The sequence below is a fragment of the Astyanax mexicanus genome, chromosome 1 (genome assembly GCF_023375975.1).
Source record: "Astyanax mexicanus isolate ESR-SI-001 chromosome 1, AstMex3_surface, whole genome shotgun sequence".
NCBI classification, from domain to species: domain Eukaryota; kingdom Metazoa; phylum Chordata; class Actinopteri; order Characiformes; family Acestrorhamphidae; genus Astyanax; species Astyanax mexicanus.
This window is the reverse complement of record NC_064408.1, coordinates 33637439-33655888: the sequence shown is the minus strand read 5'-3', so window position 1 is coordinate 33655888 and position 18450 is coordinate 33637439. Positions and strand designations below refer to the sequence as shown.

The following is an 18450-nucleotide window of genomic DNA, read 5'->3' as shown; positions in this document are numbered from 1 at the left end:
CTTCCAAAATGTGGTTAGTTTTTTAATTAGCTTTTTTCCATTCCACCTTAAAAGCTGCAGCCTCTGTTGTCTTTCGCACTATTTAAGGTAAGGTAAGGTAAGGTAAGGTATTAAGGGAAAGTTAGCTAGCTGGCTAGCTAGCTATTGAGATGAAGTACTAGCAATTTTCTATGCTTGTTAGGAAGAAAATGGCCATAGAAAATAGAAATGACACATTAAACTATGATCATATAGTACTTATCGTAAATTTAACAAGGAATATACTTCATTTGTGTGTTTTTTTTAGTTACTTGTGCTACCATCTTGCCAGTGATTTTCACAACCCTCTGTTTTGAGTGTGCCTCTGTTTAAAGGGCCATATAGCCCTAACATTTCCCCCTAGCCTTCCAGCCTAACAAGAATCGCTATACCCTCCCCCTAGGTGAGCACACACAAAACAGAGGGGTAGGGCAAAGGGATGAAATAGGATTGGGCCAATAAATAGCCTAAAAGTCCTAGAAGTTGCAAGATGGAGCCTTGATGACTTAAATCAATAAGCCTTTAGTGTCCATTACCCTGTTACCAGTTTTCTTCTTCTTGTTTTTCTAAGTCAGATGTTTATACTGGTTAATTTTTTCTGCTGTCCTCACTTGCTGCCTAATATATCCCACCGCTTGTCAGGGGCCATTGTGCTTTTAAAATGTTTTTCATGGTGGAGAGAACCCCCAATGGACAACATAGGGCCTGCACATTCTAAAGGTGCCATGGAAATGGATGGAATTCAAGTAAGGAATGAGCTTTTTGTAATGTTAAGTGTGTTTAAAACACCACATCACATTTGATGATGGTCTGGCAACTTTAGGAAACTCCTATATAGCACTGCATCCTATTTCCACTAGTGGAAGAGGCACCCTATAGGACACTTTCTAGTAGGGAGCCTTAGAAGGCGCTTTATAGCATCAACCAATAGTGGGCACTAGCGTTGCTTTTTCAACCATGAGGGCACCGAGGGTTCACTGGTTGCAGCCCACCCCCCACACACCCCATTGAGTCTGCTTGTGGTCCTTTGTAGCTGAGCCTCGTGTCCTGCCACATGTTCCAGAGATTATTGTAAGCTGCAATATACAAGTATTTTGGCATCGCTGGCATGGAAGTCTCTTTAAAATCTGATTGCAGATGTCCCTGTTTGTAATTTGTCAGTCGAACTGAATCATTTGTGCGGCAGAGTGCCGGGCCAAACCCGGGAATTCTCTAGCGAATCACCAGTGTTTAGTTAGAACTGTCCTTAACACATACATATTACCAGGGAAATAAACAGAGCTTTCCTCTCATGACTGTAATATTTATGAGGCGGGTTTCCTGCGGCACTGCTGCGTTAACAACAGATAAAAATATTGGAAGAGGACGCAGCTCCAGCATTCGACAAACACAGTCAAAATTTAAACAAGTTACACAAACCGAGACCCAAGGGGATCCAGGATGGACACACAAATACATAGATCTAATCAATCTTCCTCCCTCTGGCTCCAAAGCATGCAATGCATATATAACGTTCTATAATGTTATGGTATCTAATACACTTATATTGTGTGTAACATTAATCTTAACTACACTAGTCATAGATCTAAAATCAGGAATTTACAGATTGTTGGAGACAATAATATATTAATTGTTTCTTGATTGTTTGTCCTGCTTTTGTTGAGGTAACTGTCTGTTCTGTCCAAGGATGATTTTCTACTATATTTTGAATGAATGAACATTGATGTACAAAAATGATACATCTAGCAACATATCCTTAATGAAAATACATGCTGGACTAATCTATCGCTGGATTATGTTAATAGCTAATAGCCAGTGACAGTTTTCTTTTACTGGTCAAATTAACTTCTTCATCTACTAAACTTTGCTTAAAATCTTAATTAATATTTAAGGTCCTTCTCAGCTTGCCAAAGATGATAAGCCACCTTTGTTTTTACCTACATAGAGAAAATAAAGACTGAATAAAGATAGAACATGCACATTAACAGATAGACAAGCATATGAAACATGTTGCAGTGTCATATTTATAAGGTATATTCTAATCCAGTTAGCAGTAGAATAATGTAATTAGATTGAATATAATAGAACTATTATAGAGATGATGTTAATACTTGTTTAGACTAATGTCCACAAATTTTGTCTAAAATAATATGTGCAGACTGCCAGTGGAAATACACAGAGGCTAAATTGGGATTTTCCAGGTGGGGGAACCCTAAAATCCGGTGTAATGTTACAGCAGGAAAAATGACTCCAAAACTGATTTGTACTGTGAGCTGCTGTAGATTTGCACTGTGCGGATGCTCTGATTCTGGGCTGTGCTCTTGCTGCACTTCTGCTACTCTGGGCAGTGCTGCTCTGGTTTTAGCTGTGTTGACCAGCGTGGTCTTGCTGGTTATGCTGGTTAAACAGCTTTGGGATTCTGGTTAAGCCATACATTTAGCTTAGTCAGACAGGTTGACCAGCCTTGCATTGATAGTCAACCAAGTGTGTTTAAATCCAGTGAAAGAATAGACATTTTGGTACCATAGTCTGCATTAAGATTCATGCATACATCTAGGAAAACACTAGCAATTGAGATTTTTAATTTATTTTTGAAGACCATAACCTTGATCTTAACCTTGTTAATAATGGGTAATAATGGCAGATCTTCACATATTCAGCCTGTTCAGCGTTGCTTTATTATCTGTGTCCTTTTTCCGATGATCTCCACTAACCCTGTTTTTATACGTACCAGGTGCGTGCTCACTCTCAGCAAGTCAGGAGAACTCTCCATAGAGAGTGATGTTGAAAGGAAGCTGTTATCGCACTTTAGCCACTGTCCAAGACAACACACGCTAACACTGCTAATGTGCTTAGCACGAGCACACACACCGGAACACTGGGAACAATGAGACACTGTGGCAGGATACAGAACACTTAACATGGACCAGATTGAGGCGGTTAGGACAGGTTTTAATTATAAAAATTAAATAATACTTACAAATCAATTCTATACTGATAATAATGAAATGTTTAGATTTAAAACATTGCACTGTCAAAAAATATAAATTCTTTAGAATGTATTTAATTCCTTAAATGGGCAACTATTGCCAATTCTGGTGTTCCAAGTCAAGTGCACATAGCTAGTTTAATAGATAATCTACATAGAAAATCACTAGAATGGGATTCTCTTAGCCTTAGACTATAGGATATAAAACCCTCAGCACTTGATGTGATAGTTTTGAAATGAGCATAAGATCCAGAATCCGATATTTAGTATCTGTACCGGACCCCACTGAAGCTCCAATAGCTAAACACAATCAAATCCTCACAGACAAGTAAGTGACTGTTAAGTAGGTCTCCTCTCATGTTTGAATCTTTAGTTTAGGATCCACATGCTAACTGCAAAGCAACTTTGTGCCTATGTGAATAAAACATAATGAATTTAGTTTAACTGACTAAAATTCATTTAAATCATAACCAAGTTCAACAGATCAATCATTAAGATCAACAGTTTAAGTTTGGATTCAGACAAATTAAATATATAATTGAGTTATGCTGCACTAAGCCTCCAACAGCAGTCTAGGTATGCTGTTGTACAAAAATGAGGAAATGCTGCAAGGCTCAGAATGGGCTAAAAATACACGTGGGAATGTGAGGCTGCTTAGAGTTGGCCCAATTAGAGAGTTATGGGCTTTCTGGAATGTGCTTCCCCCTCACCTTTTTTATTAACAGTTAATGAATACCCTCTCTGCTTAAGCCTGAGGTCTTTGCACTTTCAGTAGTACAACTCTGAGGGTCATGATTTCTGTAATGCAGATTTCCTACATCATAAAGTCATTTTAATCCTCCCACTAATTCTTTTTAATCATAAATTAAGTGACCAAATAATGTCTGAATATTTGTTGTTATTGTAGGATTATGCACCTAAAAGCAATATTTTTATGTGACTTTATTTATATGCCAGCCTCTCTTTGTTTTTCTTGTTAGTCTGCTTTTAGGACTGTTAGTTAATGTACTGGTAATCAAGTTGTGTTGTGATTGACCACCATATATTTTGCTGTGTTGAAAAAAAAAACAGTCTTGGATGAAAAAGACTTACCTTTGTATAAGCTAAATAAATGGATGTATGAAATAAGAAGAGGAGAGAAGAGCTAGAGAGAGAGAGTTAGTTATGAGACTTAATCCATATTTCAACATAAACGAAAAGTAATATACCTTCTGAATGTATTTGTGTATTATTGGATGAAGTTGGGGCCAAACTTGGTAAAAGGATTGATTTGCATAAAAAAATAATAATGCATGGGTGCAGTGTAGAGTGCAGCTCTCTAAAGCACTGCAACTATGATCGCTGATTTGAATCCCGGTCATGTTGCTTGCCATCAGCTGCCGGAGCCCTGAGAGAGCACAATTGGCCTTGCTCTCTCTTAGTGGGTAGATGGCACCCTTTCCCCTTATTACTCCTAGGGTGATGTCAATCAGCACACGGCGTCTGTGAGCTGATGTATCAAAACCGAGTTGCTGCGCTTTCCTCCAAATGCTCGGCAATGCTGCATCAGCATCAGTTACAAAAGAGGAGGTGGCTGACTTCACATGTATCGGATGAGGCATGTGCTAGCCTTCACCCTCCTGATGTTGAGCATCACTTGTGATGGGGTATATACAGCTGAGTAGCACCTGGGACAATTGGTCTAGCTAAAATGGGAGAATAGTAATAAATACAGACCCTTTCATTGTTTATCTACTAATTTAACTGACTCTACTGTTTTGTTTTTCAGTGATCATCCTTTCAGAGCCAAAAATGCCTATTCTAAAGAAGCTCCCTGGCAGGTCCAGGAGTTACAATGGCACAGACGAGATGATGCTGAAAAGTAACCTCAGCAATGTTGAGACTAACCTGCAGAATAACCACGGAAATGGGGAGCTCATCCTGCCCCCATCCAGCCTCAACCCCTTTGAAGATGCAGAGTCGGACATGGGCTTCAGTGAGGTGATGTCATCACGAGAAGGCGAGGCACTAGAGAACGAGGTCAACGCTGAACTTCACGGAGGATCAAAGGTCACGGAGAGGACAAAGGGCGGCCTTCCCCTGAGAGGGACCTTAGAACGTATCTGCAGTTCCTCCACGGTGAGGACGCTGGGCAAACTCAGCAAAGGCCTGCGCATCACGGGGCGGAACCTGCGCAGCTCCACCCTCCCGGCCACACCCGCTACTGCAAAGGAGAAGAAGAAAAAGAAAAATCACCGGCGAGCATCCGAGGAAATCATGACCCTGCTCAGGCAAGTTACAGTGTGTATGGGTGGGTGAGAGTGCCCCATATTGATAAGGCCATGTTGGTAAAAAAAAGTCCATACAGGCAAAATCTTTCTAATAGTTTGTCATTACAGTTACATTGTGAAGATATGATAGGGTTATAGAGAGGGATTTTTATTTTTTTTTTTAGTAGATATGCAGAACAAAACACTGATACTACCACATTCTAGTATGGCCATATATGAAAATAAGACTGCACAAATGCTAAAAAAAATAAAATAATAATAATAAAAAACCTTAAAATAAATACCTTAAATAATAGAAGAAAGAAATCAACATTTGGTGGAATAACCCTGTTTTTAATCACAGTTTTCATGCATCTTGGCATGTTCTCCTCCACCAGTCTTACACACTGCTTTTAGATAACTTTATGCCACTCCTTGTGCAAACATTCAAGCAGTTCAGCTTGGTTTGAAGGCTTGTGGTCATCCATCTTCCTCTTGGGGTATATTCCAGAGGTTTTCAATTTGGTAAAATCAAAGAAACTCATCATTTTTAAGTGGTTTCTTATTTTTTTCCATAGCTGTATGTGTTAATATAGATTGTTGTAGTATTACAAACCTCGACAAACTAAACTTTTACTAATGATTTTCCTTAAACTCAAGGATGAAATGTTTTGTCAGTGTGAACTTGTGCTACACTGGGGTTGGGCATGACCATGCTTACCTTTCATAGCTTCCTTTCAGCACGTGGAGAAATGTCAGTTCCACCAGCACACACTAGACCACTGGGAACCATATAGGCCCTGTCTGTTTATGTCTGCAATATAAGCAGTATGTGGAGTGCATGTGTGTATGTGTGTTTATGTGGGTATGTGTGTGCTGTATCACACAGTGGAAAGAGTGGGGCTATTAATACTAGGTTCATTGTTCCTCGCAGTCTGCAGGTTTAAGGGGTGAATAGCTGGTGGGCAGAGTCACCGTCTCCCTCACATCATAAACACACAAACACACATCCGTTTGTTTATTTATAATACACAGAAAACCGCTTCACGGGATGGACACAATGAAAACGCTCAGGTCAAGTCCGGCAACCCCTGCGGGAGTTTAATTAATTCTTATAGAGTCATTCAGGACATGGCTAAAGAAGACACACCTCTGGAGCAACTCCAGAGCCAAGAAGAACCATAAAGAACTGAACCTACCTACAGTTAGTGCGGGGGAGGGTAATAGGTTTTGGGCTACTTCCAATGCAGCTCTGCATGCAGTAATATATTAAATTAGTCGTATGAAAATACATTTTCACACCTAAAAATCTGGACTTTATTTTACTGATAATGTTTATGCTTTGAATCTGTCATTCACACTTGCAGATCTTTTTGTTGGCTGTTATCTAGAAGTCACTTTTTCCCAGCAATGTCTGCCAGCTGCTCCTTACACATTAGTCCCCTGATAATTGCTGTTAGGTGGTTCATTTCCTGCAGGAAAATTGCATGGTCAGTTTCTGGGATTTTAGCTTGCGCACATTCTGAAATGATTCCCATTAAATTCCTATTAAAGTCTTACGTAAAAAAAAATCCCCTTCACTGCAGATGACTGCTACTAGCCAAGACTTTGCCAAGTTTCAGAGGTCTGCTTTAGTTTGGTACTGGAGTTCAAAGCTAATAGAGCTAATAAATATCCTCTAACAGACCTGCTCATGTAGTTTTTGATACTAATTTACAGTGTTATCTGTTCACATATAGAAAATCTAAAAACAACAAAAAAAAAATCTTTTTTGAGTTTGAGTTGATGAGACACTGATTATTTATTTATTTAACAAAATTTTACTTCTATTCTAGGAGCAAATTTTAGGAGTCTTGGCTTCATGGGAAGAAAATGTAATACAACTACAGTCTCTAAGCAGAAATTTGGTTAATTACAGCCAGTTTACCAGTACTGTTAACACATTTGGACTGTGTTTTGGTCCTTGAAAAGGAAGAAGCCTGAATAAACCCTCGTGATGTGAATAAGATGTTATCTGTATTAAAATATTACAATGCTGGAGTAAATTGTTAACAGATGATTATTGTAAAAAAAAGGCCCTGACATTGTGACTCCTCCCTTTTGTCTGTCTCCTCAGTTGTATTGCTTCAGATGTTAAGTGTTAAGAGTAACGTAATTTAGTTTATAGAAGGTCTACTGCACTGCTCACAGTCACAATGCCTTAAACATGGCACTTTAGTTATAGTAAACACACGTGGCTGCCACCGACCAGTTGAACAGTTTTAAGTGTGAAGCCTATGCATGCAGCAGTTCGTAAAATGCATAAAGCTTGCTAGCTTTGGAGCTTACTGCTGCAAACATATTTTTTGTTTTCTTTTTCTGTATATTCTTAGCATGTTCTTTCCTGTGATGAGGCTTGTACCTCTAAAATTACCCTCTTCCTCTCTTTCTCTCTCTGCTCTCTCTCTCTCTTTACCCCTCCTCACTTTCATTTATGCCAAAGCTATATTCAACATTATTCTAACAAAATAGAACATGAGATAACCATACAGGTACGTTTAAACACAAGTTTAGGTAAACAATTGAATTTAAATTTCTTTGCTCTCTCTATATAGAACACTCTCTCCCCCTTCTCTCTCTCTCTGGTCTCTTTCTCTCCCCATTCCCTCTCTCTCTCTCTGACTCTCTATTTCTCCTTTCTGGTTCTCTCTGACTCTCTCTCTCTGACTCTACAGGCTGGCGGGTAGGAGGAAGAAGAGCGAGAGGAGGGAGAGTCTACCTGTGGGAGATCTGAACGGTGAGGATGACGAGGATGCTCACCGGAGGCCCTCGTTTCTGCGCAGCCTCAGTAAACTCCGCGGAGACTCGCTGAGTAACCGCGACTCGCAGGAGGCGGAGCGGGAGAGCCCGGAAGAGGAGCCGCCGGTCAAACGCAGAGAACCGCTTTCAGGTGAGACACAATTAAAACACAGTGAAAAACAGACATAACTAAAACAGTCTGAGTCTGAAACCCTCACTGTCTTACTTATCTTACTTATTAGAAGACTGTGTAGTAATAAATCTCCTCTGTGTATCAGAAACTGTATTTATTAGTAATCGATCTAACTACAGCTCACTGCTGAATATGAGCGGTTAGCTGGTTTGGCATTAGCTATTATCATTTAGCACAATAAAACAAAAGTCTATATTATTTAAAAAAACTGCAACAGAGCTTAAGCATAAACACAATCAACTTTGAAGCTGAAACAGTAAGTTAAAAGGAGACATGGTGATTTAGGGATGCATTATTTATCACTTATTCAGCCACACAGTGTAAAACTAGCAAACACCAAACAATGTACTTGGTACTTGGATAAAGTAATACAAATGATAAAATATCACTCCAGAAAAAAGCAGATATACTCCTTTCAGATCTCCACTTGAGTAAAAGTACGATAGTATTTGCCGTCAAATATACTTATATATCAAATATACTATATATATATATATATATATATATATATAATTTACCATGAATTATTATGGCTCTAGATTGGCTCTTGTGCTCTAGTCAGTTACAATTTTGTAACTGGTATCTAATCAGCTCATTTTAGGTAAAAAAACTCCAGTGTCACTCTTGGACCAACAATCTTTTAATAGAATATAATAAATTACTCAGACACTGATGTCTAATCAAATGACTTGCTTTAAACACAGGTTTACAAAAATGTTTAATGTGCTGGCATTGGACCATTCACTTGCACTGGGTAGCTTTGTCAACAGTTTAAAACAAAGTGCACCCTGTACTCTGAATAGTGAGCTTGCTTTGTGTTAAAAACAAAACAGCTTAAGAACAGTAACAAAATACTGGTATACTCAGGATTTTTACTGAATATTTGTTGGAACGTGAAGGAGAATGAGAGAGGAGAAACATGAAAGAACTGAAAGAGAGAAAAGTGCTGCTGTGCGTCATCACTAATGATTGTTCTCTGTAGTGACCGTGCATTGGGACTGATCCATGTGTTTGACCTGACCCAAGCCTTCCTCAGTCTGTTTACCCGCCTCTTAAGGAACAGTCTGTAGTCTGTGTCTTGACCTAGCTGCTGTTGTTCTGAACTGTTGATCCGAACACCTTGTTAGTCTTAATTTGCCTGTGTTGCAATGTTCTCCGCCAGACAACTGCTCTGAACCTGAATTATTGGAAGGCCATCATTATCTTCATGTGTGCGTGTGTAACCTTAATGAGGCGGAAGTAAGTTCCATTGGCAGTTAGAGACTTCCGAAAGTTTAAAGGTGATACGGCCAGCCAGAATTCCCATTGAGTCATCAACCAATCAGACGCCAGCACACATACAGGAAATGACATACATATGCAGCACTGCAGATTCATTTAGATAACAGATATGCTAAAAAGCTGTGTCAACACAGAACATGCTTTGAACAAAATAATTCAACTTAATGAGAAAACTTCATTTAAATCTCTGAGCACATTATACACTCAAGAGGAGATTATGATCACTCATAAAGCAGTGGAGGGTCTACACCTTATATATGATGACAAGTGAAATTTTGTTTTAAATTCTAGATAAGGTCCTGACTACAGAGGAAGCTGTGGCATCACTAAGGAATAAACTTCTTTATCATGTTAATTTGATCACAGAGCATTCACTTTGACATTTGTGTCACATGGCACATGAACACTTTGCTATGCTATTAAAAAAGGATTAAAAACAGTTACTTAGCTGTAGTTAATTACATAATAATCAATATTCAAAATAATGAAAAAGTGTAGTAAAAATTAAAACAATGTGAACCATTGGCAATGGTTACACTGAATTGGTTCAGTAAGCAATTTCTTCTCCCACCAATCATTTTCAAATAATCGGTTTTCTTTATTAAAATATGTATTTTTGAACTCTTACACATTGCTTTATTTGGACTATATGTGTTATTCATTCTCACAGTCCTAGAAATTCTGCAGCTGGTCAATCAGCGGGACCTCCTCCTGGCTGACACCCACATCCAAGAGCTGGAGAGAGAGTGTGCTTTGGACCCCAACATCTTTGCCCAAACTCCACCCATTGCAAGTACACCCACTGCCATAACCCCTCCACCTCTCTCCTCTCCTCTCCGGCTCCCCCTGGTGGCGGGGCTGTGCGAGGAGGAGCCCCCCAGCCCATGGGACGCGAGGCTACGCAAGATCAAAGATGTGGAGCTTCTGTACGAAGCACTGCAAAGGGAAATGTGGGACGTGGTGCGTGAGTCGCTGCGCCAACCATGTGCCGGACCACAGCTGGGACTGGTGGTCCTCGTCATTCAGCAGGAGGAGCATGCTGATCATGTGTGGGCCCTGCGCCAAGAGGCCCAGGCCAACCTTTGCGAGGAGGACCAGCAGCTCAAAGAAGTGGACAATTTTGACCAGCGTGAGGGAGCCCAGTCTGACCTGTTTGAGGGGACCCGTCCGAACAAACGCCCTCGGAAGCTTAGGCAGAAGTGGGCGGAGGCAGTGGGCGAAGCTGCCGATTGGTCGCTGCCACAGCCAGGGGGTCTGGCCGCAGGGCAGATGGCTGTGTTCCTGGAGCGTCTGAGGGGCCGTGTGGTGGAGGACATGGATGCAGCCAGGAGAAACGTGGTGGCGGTGTATCCGACAGATTTCAAAGTGTTACAGGTTTACATGCAGAGTTACCACAGAGCTGTGGCCAGACGCCTGAAGACCATCACTTCTGGACCTGTGCAAATCACTGATATCTATTCACTGCTGGACTGGATCTACAACATCTACAACAGGTATATACCCAATTACACATACCAACTACTGTTTTTACAAACATATTATAAACCTGTTCTAATATTCCTACAGGATACTATACATTTGAACAATTCCTTGTCTAAAATACACTCATAGTTAAAAAACAGTTTCACCCAGAAAGGAGTTTTTCGACAGGATTGGAACGTGGGTAGTTGTGCCAGACTGTCAGGGAGTGACACAGAATAGCAAAGGATCATCTTCAGCAATTCAGTCCTGGTGAAGGCGACACAATGCAAGTTTAGCCTGATAGTTTTCATTACAGGCTCAACATTATCCTATCTTTTCTTAAAGCACATTCTTGTGCAGTGTAAATAGAACAAAGCGTGTCTATATACTGCTGACATCTCATGGTCAAACTATGCCTTTGCCAGGCCTGTCCCCAATTGAAAATGTGTTTGATGCTATTTGACCTGCTATCAACACTCAACCCTACTGCAAAATCAAAATCCCATTTTGCATTGGATGGATTATCACAGAACACAATTAGGATCCTTTAAAAAAAAAAAAAATAATCATTGTTTGTTCCTGGTAACCTTTACCTTCATCCCTAATAACATTTCTGAAGCCAAATATTTTTTCAATATTTTTCAATATTCAATTTCAATATTTTCTTTTATGTAACTAACCTGTTGTTGTAACCACTGTGGCACCATTGCCTGAGCTGACAGTACAATTGTGTGTTGCAGGGACGTGTTGGCCACAGTCAGATCAATGGGCTCTATAGACTGCTCTTCTCTGGAGCCACTGTTACCCCCAGAAGTCATCGACAGGCTGGAAGAGGAGTGTCTCAACACCGTCTGGGTAAACACACCAAAAGAAACAGTTAATCTTAGTAATATTAAGAAATAAGTTAATAAGATGCTAATAACCTGCTAATGCTTTTCACTATTTCTATGTTTAATAAGGAATTTACCCTTGTTTTAAGTATTTGCCAAAAAAAACACAATGTACCAGTTTCTCTCACACTAAAAAGTCCCAGAACAGATCAGAAAAGCTTTTGAGTTCAGCACCATGGACAGTGCACATGTTCAGAAAGCATGGTATAAAATATACTGGTCTGAACTAAGGAAGCAGTAGCACTAAGGCTGTACTTTAATTCTACATTAATTATAGCAATTATGTTGAGGCCGCAGTTAATTACAATAAACACCAGCTTGTAATATGGCCCTGAGTATTGTAATGTGTGTGCAGGATAAGGTAACAACAGAGCTGTCTCGGGTTCTGGAGGACGAGGAGAAGAGGTGGGCTCAGACGCTGCACATCGAAGAATACCAGTCTGGTCTCGCACGTTCAATCATACAGGTAAAACCCACAGTCAGTCACTTAAGCTTGCAAAAAGAAAAGTTTGACAAGTTTGACTTGGTATATAGTGACAATTGTTTTTTGCCATACTTAATATTTACTTCACATTATGCTACACAAGTTTAATGTAATTTTGTAATTACATACGGAATTGCATAATCATCAGTCGTATTCATTAGACATAATTATATACAAATTCCTGTTGTTCATATCAACACATTGTAGTTACTTACAAACAAGTAAACAATTAGTTTGAAACTTTTTGTGAGACAGAAGCACAGCACAACAGTGCTCCAAAATCTAGAAAAAGACCTTCCGTGGACATTAGGCACAGTTACTTCAACAAAGATTGATTTACCTTGTTTCTCTGTTCATTAGTTTATGTTAATCTGTGTGTGTGTGTGTGCTTTCAGAGGTTGAAGGTTGACCTGGACAGATCCACAGGTGTTAGCCAGCTGTTGGGGGCTCGAGTTGCCAGATGCACTCTTAATGGACTGGCTGACTTCCTGCACAGGTGTGGAAAATAATGATAAAAAAATAATGGTCAGCTGGGGATCATACTTGGCCTCTTTACTGAGCACTGTGTGTGTGTGTGTGTGTATTTAGTTTCCAGAGAAAAGTAGAGATGTTCCATGAGACGCAGGCAGAGTTTGGAGATTGGGGTGATGGTTACCTGTCCCGGACAATCGCACTGGCTAACTGTGTTCCTCCATTCAGGTACAGAAAAAACAGAATTTCCCTTTTTGTGTATAGACTAGACTAGAGTACATAATTACTGGCTTTCTTGTGATACAGATATACAAAGAATAGACTATTTTTTTTTATATTTGTAACGTTTTTTGGTATTATATATCAAACATTAAAACTACATTAAAACTATGCTACAAAACTAAACTGTGCTTATTTACACTTAGCATAAAAGGAAATTTGTGCTCGGTAGATTATCCTTTGTTGTAACAATGCTTCTTGGCAACAAATCTCAACAAATACTGTTGGAAAGCCTGTTAAAAAGGAACATGCATTTGTGGGATAGGCAGCAAAACTGAGTATGTGGGATGCACCCATGAAAAATTTTCCAAACCTTCTCCTCCAATGCCAATAAGCTTTTGCAAATGAAACTATTGTTTTAGCGTCTGGTACCCCTGATTGGCAGCACCTGTGAGCATGGTTCCTGCTACAGTGGTCAGTAGGTGTCCAGGGCTCCAAGAATCAGCATGCCATGTTTGACTGATCTGCATAAATGTGTGATAGGGCAACTTCAAGCTGGTAATTCACAAAATCGAGTTGCAGTACTATTTGAAGTGAGCCTCAGTGCCATCTCCAAATTGAAGGTCAAGTTCCACATAACGAGGGATGTCAGAGACACACCATGAAGCGGGCATCCTAAAAAGACGACACTCCAAGAAGATTGTCACCAAACACCAAACGAGTCAAAGACAGAATGAGCTGTTTGACATTGGCACAGAGGATTTCGCTAATTTTTCATGGGCACAACCCACATACTCAGCTCTGCTGCTCATCCTACAAATGCATGTTCCTTACACATAAGGAACCATTTTTTAAAAAATGAACAGGTTTTACAACAAAGAAATATTCTAACAAACACAAGTTGCCTTACTTTTTGTGCTGTTTATTTCTTTACTGATGAAGGCTCTAAAAATAAAAGAATTTAAAAAAGATTTTTTTTTCCAATAGTGAGATTTTTACCAATAGTGATTGGTTAAATGGGATCACTTAACAATTATTTTTTTTTGGATAAAGTCATAGTTTATATGTAGTTTATTATATTATATGTATTATAATATATATCTGTGTGTGTTTGTGTGTTTCTGTAGGAGTTTTGTGGGGCGCTGTAGGCAGTGTGACCCTCTAGGTAGTGAAGACTCATCTCAGAGAGCACACGCATCCCTCGAACGTATCATCAACCAGTCTGTACGAGTTCTATCGGACCAACTATTCGAAAACATCAGGGTAAGATGAACTTATGAAGAAGTGACTATGGAAGAAGTCCAGTAAATATCACAGACGACTACACAAAATAATAAAAAAATATATACAAAAATAATACAAAATATATATAATAACTTGTAACTTAGGCCTACTGTACAGTACCTGAGTAAAAGTAAAAGCATTGCCATTTAAGTGAAATAATGAGTGGTACAATTTTGATGAGTACAGATAACCAAATGGTAATGTCTTTAATTTTAAAGTGTATTAATTTTCTCCCTTATACATTATCAGTCAAAAGTTTTGACACACCTTCTCATTCATTTGTATTATTTGTATTATTTACTACATTGCAGATTCATATTAAATAAATAAAAATCTATAACCAGATTCAACCCATCTGATCCCACCACATAAAATATGAGCTATATCAGACCATTAGGCATTCTTAAAAGTTACATGAACCTAATGAAGTGGTTATTGGGAATTTAGACAGACAAACACACACACACACACACACACACACACACACACACAAACTTAAGAAGTGTGTTTGCTCTGTCCTGCAGCCCTTCTTTGATAAGCTGCTGAGGAAGAAATGGCTGAATAACACTGAGGCCTATGAGAGCATTGAGGCCTCCATTAAACAGCACTTTAAAAAATTCCGCAGAATGGACTGTCCACCTTATCAGGTACACACATACATGCACACACACACGGACACATGATGTATATTATGTAAATAGATATATACATAGATGAGATGAATAAGCAAAACAGCTAAAAGCATTCTGTATTGAATTTATTTTTGTTGTAATGTCATACAAACCAGCTAATTTATTTTGATCCACGTAAGACTACAGAAGCGTAATGCCACACATCTGTGTTGAGCAGTGTATTATGGAGTGTATTGTGTGGTGTTTGATTGCAGGGAGAATCTAAAACATTCTCTCCTCGTTCACTTTAGTTTATTTGATTTCTTGGTTCTTTTTCTATACATTCTAGGACACCAGCAAATGTCTGTATTTTAGTTTTATTTGTATTTGTCTGGTTGGTATACTCTGCCATTAAAGATAAAGGAAGGTTGGTCAGTATGGAAATCTAGGCTATTACACAGACAGCATAAGTGGAAAAAAATAGTTAAATTGCATTATTTAATTAAGACATTTTATCCAATAAAGTAAAATGCTTCTAAAATGTACTTATTAGGAAAAATAAATGTATTATAGTTTATCACCTTTATTTATTGATTGACTTATGGCGTGGTCACTGCTGTGATTGCTAGACGCTGGTGAATGAGGTGCACAGGCGGGTGATGGTGGAGTACGTTCGTGCCATCATGAGAGGGAGGGTCATCTGCACGTCACTCAAAATGAGGAAGAAGCTGGCATTCCGACTGCAGGACGAAGCAAAACAGCTCAAAGCACTCTTCAAAGACCTGGTACTAACACACACACACACACAAATACACACACTGTATACTGCATGGATAGCTGGACCTGTCACCTGTCATATCTTCTAAAGTCATATCTTTTGCCAGTTGTTCTTCACCTGTTGTGTGGAGTTTGATAGTAGCTTAATTTAATTAACATGAAACACTAGGAAAATTACAGGTGGAAGATTTCAGTTCTTAATATTTTAATGAAATCATTTTTTTTTCTGAGCTCATCCAGTGTACCACCTTGGGATTCTTCAAGTACCACCAGTGGTACCCGTACCATAATTTGAGAACCACTGCTTTAAGTGATCAACTTTTTTTTTTAACTAGGCTGTTGGAAATTATTATTATTATTATTATAAATGAAATAAAATATGTACAGATGGTTGTAGCATTACAGTGATTGAATCAGTAAATATTTAATGATAGGATCAATGCATAGATGGCTTCAGCCCTTGGAAAAAGATATTTAATATGCTGCTTTGCTAACTATTGGGACATCACTACAGTATGGTTTAAACTTTTGTACATTGTGATTTTTGTTACGCCAACTTTAATTCAGCCCCTGTCAACAGCAGTGACTTTGTTTAAGTCTGGCCACAGCTTGCTACAGTTGGACAAGTTTTACAGGGTCGACTGCACGGCTACAATTGGGGCAGTTGCAATAACTGGCTCAAAAGCACTTTGCTGTGTGTGACCCTGAATTGTCTACTACTTGGCTAAACACTCGGAGAACCCTGCTTAACAACAACTGCTGTTTGACTGTAATCATCTCAGATACACCTGAGATCAGGGAAAGTCACTCCCTAACACAGCATTTCCATATCCTGATAGAGGTTCTCAGCTGTTTTATGAGTCTCTCTGTGTATGTGTGGTGTTGTTGTTATCTGTCCACTGTTCCACTTTAATACCCATCCATCATCTTAACTGAAAACAGGAAGTCAGTTGCTCGGCTACTTCCTGCCTGCTGTCTTTGAAGGCTTTCCCTCGCGCTGACCGTTTCCGTGGAAATGAAGAAAACGAGCTTTTAATTCCTAAGAGGATATTAAGGGAGGATATTTATAGTTATATCTGGTGTGAAACTCCTCTGTCCAGCTGAAAGAGTTTATGCTGGAGGTCAGTATCAGACACTGACCCTCAGGGTAGAATAACAGCTTGTTCCAAATCCAACTAGGAGAAATATCTGTAGAAAAATGCCACTGTTGCAAACTTTTCATTTTTCCAAACATACTATTCACTCCTCCAATCTAAAACCAGAGTATGGGACTAAAATAGTAGGTGTGAAAAGTGCTGGAAATCACAGTCTGGACCAAAGGACAAAAGAGATCAACTGAACTATGGTTTGGTTTATTTGCAGTGTGAAAACTTTGGTTTAGACTTATACTATAGAAAAAAAAACACAGTGCATCCAACAGGAACAAAAACAAAAGAACACCCAGAACAAAAGCATCTCTCTATCTTATTTCATTTTCTCAGGAGTCTACCTGTTCGTGGCTGGATAATGTGATTGGTCACTTGGCTGACATCATCCTCCTGGAGGACACGCCCTCTATTCAGATGGAAGTGGGAGTGTTGGTCAAAGAGTTCCCAGATATACGGTACAAAACTCATACACACACACATACATACTTATTGTCGCATTCATGCAAAAATATTGTGCAGTATCTCAAAAAAAAAAAAATGTAAATGTAAAGAACAGCTGACAAAAATGAAGACGGAAGGTTTTTGCATGACAGTGGTGATATGCAAGTACACATACTATAAATATGCTAGGACTTATATAATATATTCCCCTAAAAGTGTCAATGGGTCACCAATATAGAACAGTTCTTCTCAAGCCAGCTATCACAGCCAAATCAGACACATAGACTTTTTCTCTATACAGGTAATGTCAAAGTTTTATGCAAAAATAAAACTCAAGACTGTGTTACACTGCATATTAAGACCAATATTAAGACCACTATTCTACTGTACATGTAAAAAAAAGCTCTGAAACTTCTGCTTTTTACACACTGACAAGTCATACGGCTTTCTGTTCAACACCTCAGGGATTAGTTTATTCTTGCCTTTTTTTGATTTTGATGAAAAATGGTTTCATTTAATGCAATATGGCAGTCAAACCTCAGTATGACACTTAAAATTAGACATGGTTTGAATAAAGCATTCTTCAGTTAGTGTAGGCAGTGTTTGTTGTGGGAACATCTTAGGTTTCTCTTTGTTGATCATTCTCATCCCTTGCTATCCCTTGTTATCTGTTGCTAGTTGTTTTAGACAGGCTTGTTGATTAATTTTCAACTTGGCTGTTTGCACCACCATGAATAACTTACGTTTAGAAACAACTTGCTTTTTGCTTTTTACTCCACATGATTTCAGTAATAGGTCAGGACTACTAATATACACCAGCGAGCCAAAACATTATGTCCATCTTTTGTAATATGCCGTGATTCTTCCACTTGCTGCCAAAACTGCTCTCTCTACAGTAACTCTAATAAAAGTGACATCTGTGTATATGGCACCAAAGCATTCCAATAGATTCTTTGGAGACACCATGAATAAGGCTTGTTGTTCTTGTGCATCGTGCAGTAAAACTACACACATATAATCAGCTTTAAATCTAATCAAGTCATGTCCCAAACCTTGTAAACACTTTTAAACCAAATTCCTATTTAAGGAGGATTCAAATCACTCACTTCTGTGTTTAGTATTTGTCTTATTCTGTAAATCTGACACCAATAAATAT

The 18450-nt window shown here is 38.9% G+C and overlaps 1 protein-coding gene across 1 annotated transcript in view; it reads left to right on the top strand.

Moving 5' to 3' along the window:
* The window catches only part of exoc3l2a (exocyst complex component 3-like 2a), a 30451-nt gene that overhangs the window by 5067 nt on the left and 6934 nt on the right, over positions 1-18450 (top strand). The window contains exons 2-12 of the mRNA XM_007257464.4: positions 4776-5277; positions 7971-8185; positions 10179-11001; positions 11710-11824; positions 12215-12325; positions 12739-12839; positions 12932-13042; positions 14161-14296; positions 14842-14964; positions 15558-15713; positions 17187-17308. Of these exons, the coding sequence (XP_007257526.2) occupies positions 4799-5277; positions 7971-8185; positions 10179-11001; positions 11710-11824; positions 12215-12325; positions 12739-12839; positions 12932-13042; positions 14161-14296; positions 14842-14964; positions 15558-15713; positions 17187-17308 (2492 nt within the window). The 5' untranslated portion in view covers positions 4776-4798. The remainder of the gene's footprint in view (positions 1-4775; positions 5278-7970; positions 8186-10178; positions 11002-11709; positions 11825-12214; positions 12326-12738; positions 12840-12931; positions 13043-14160; positions 14297-14841; positions 14965-15557; positions 15714-17186; positions 17309-18450) is intronic.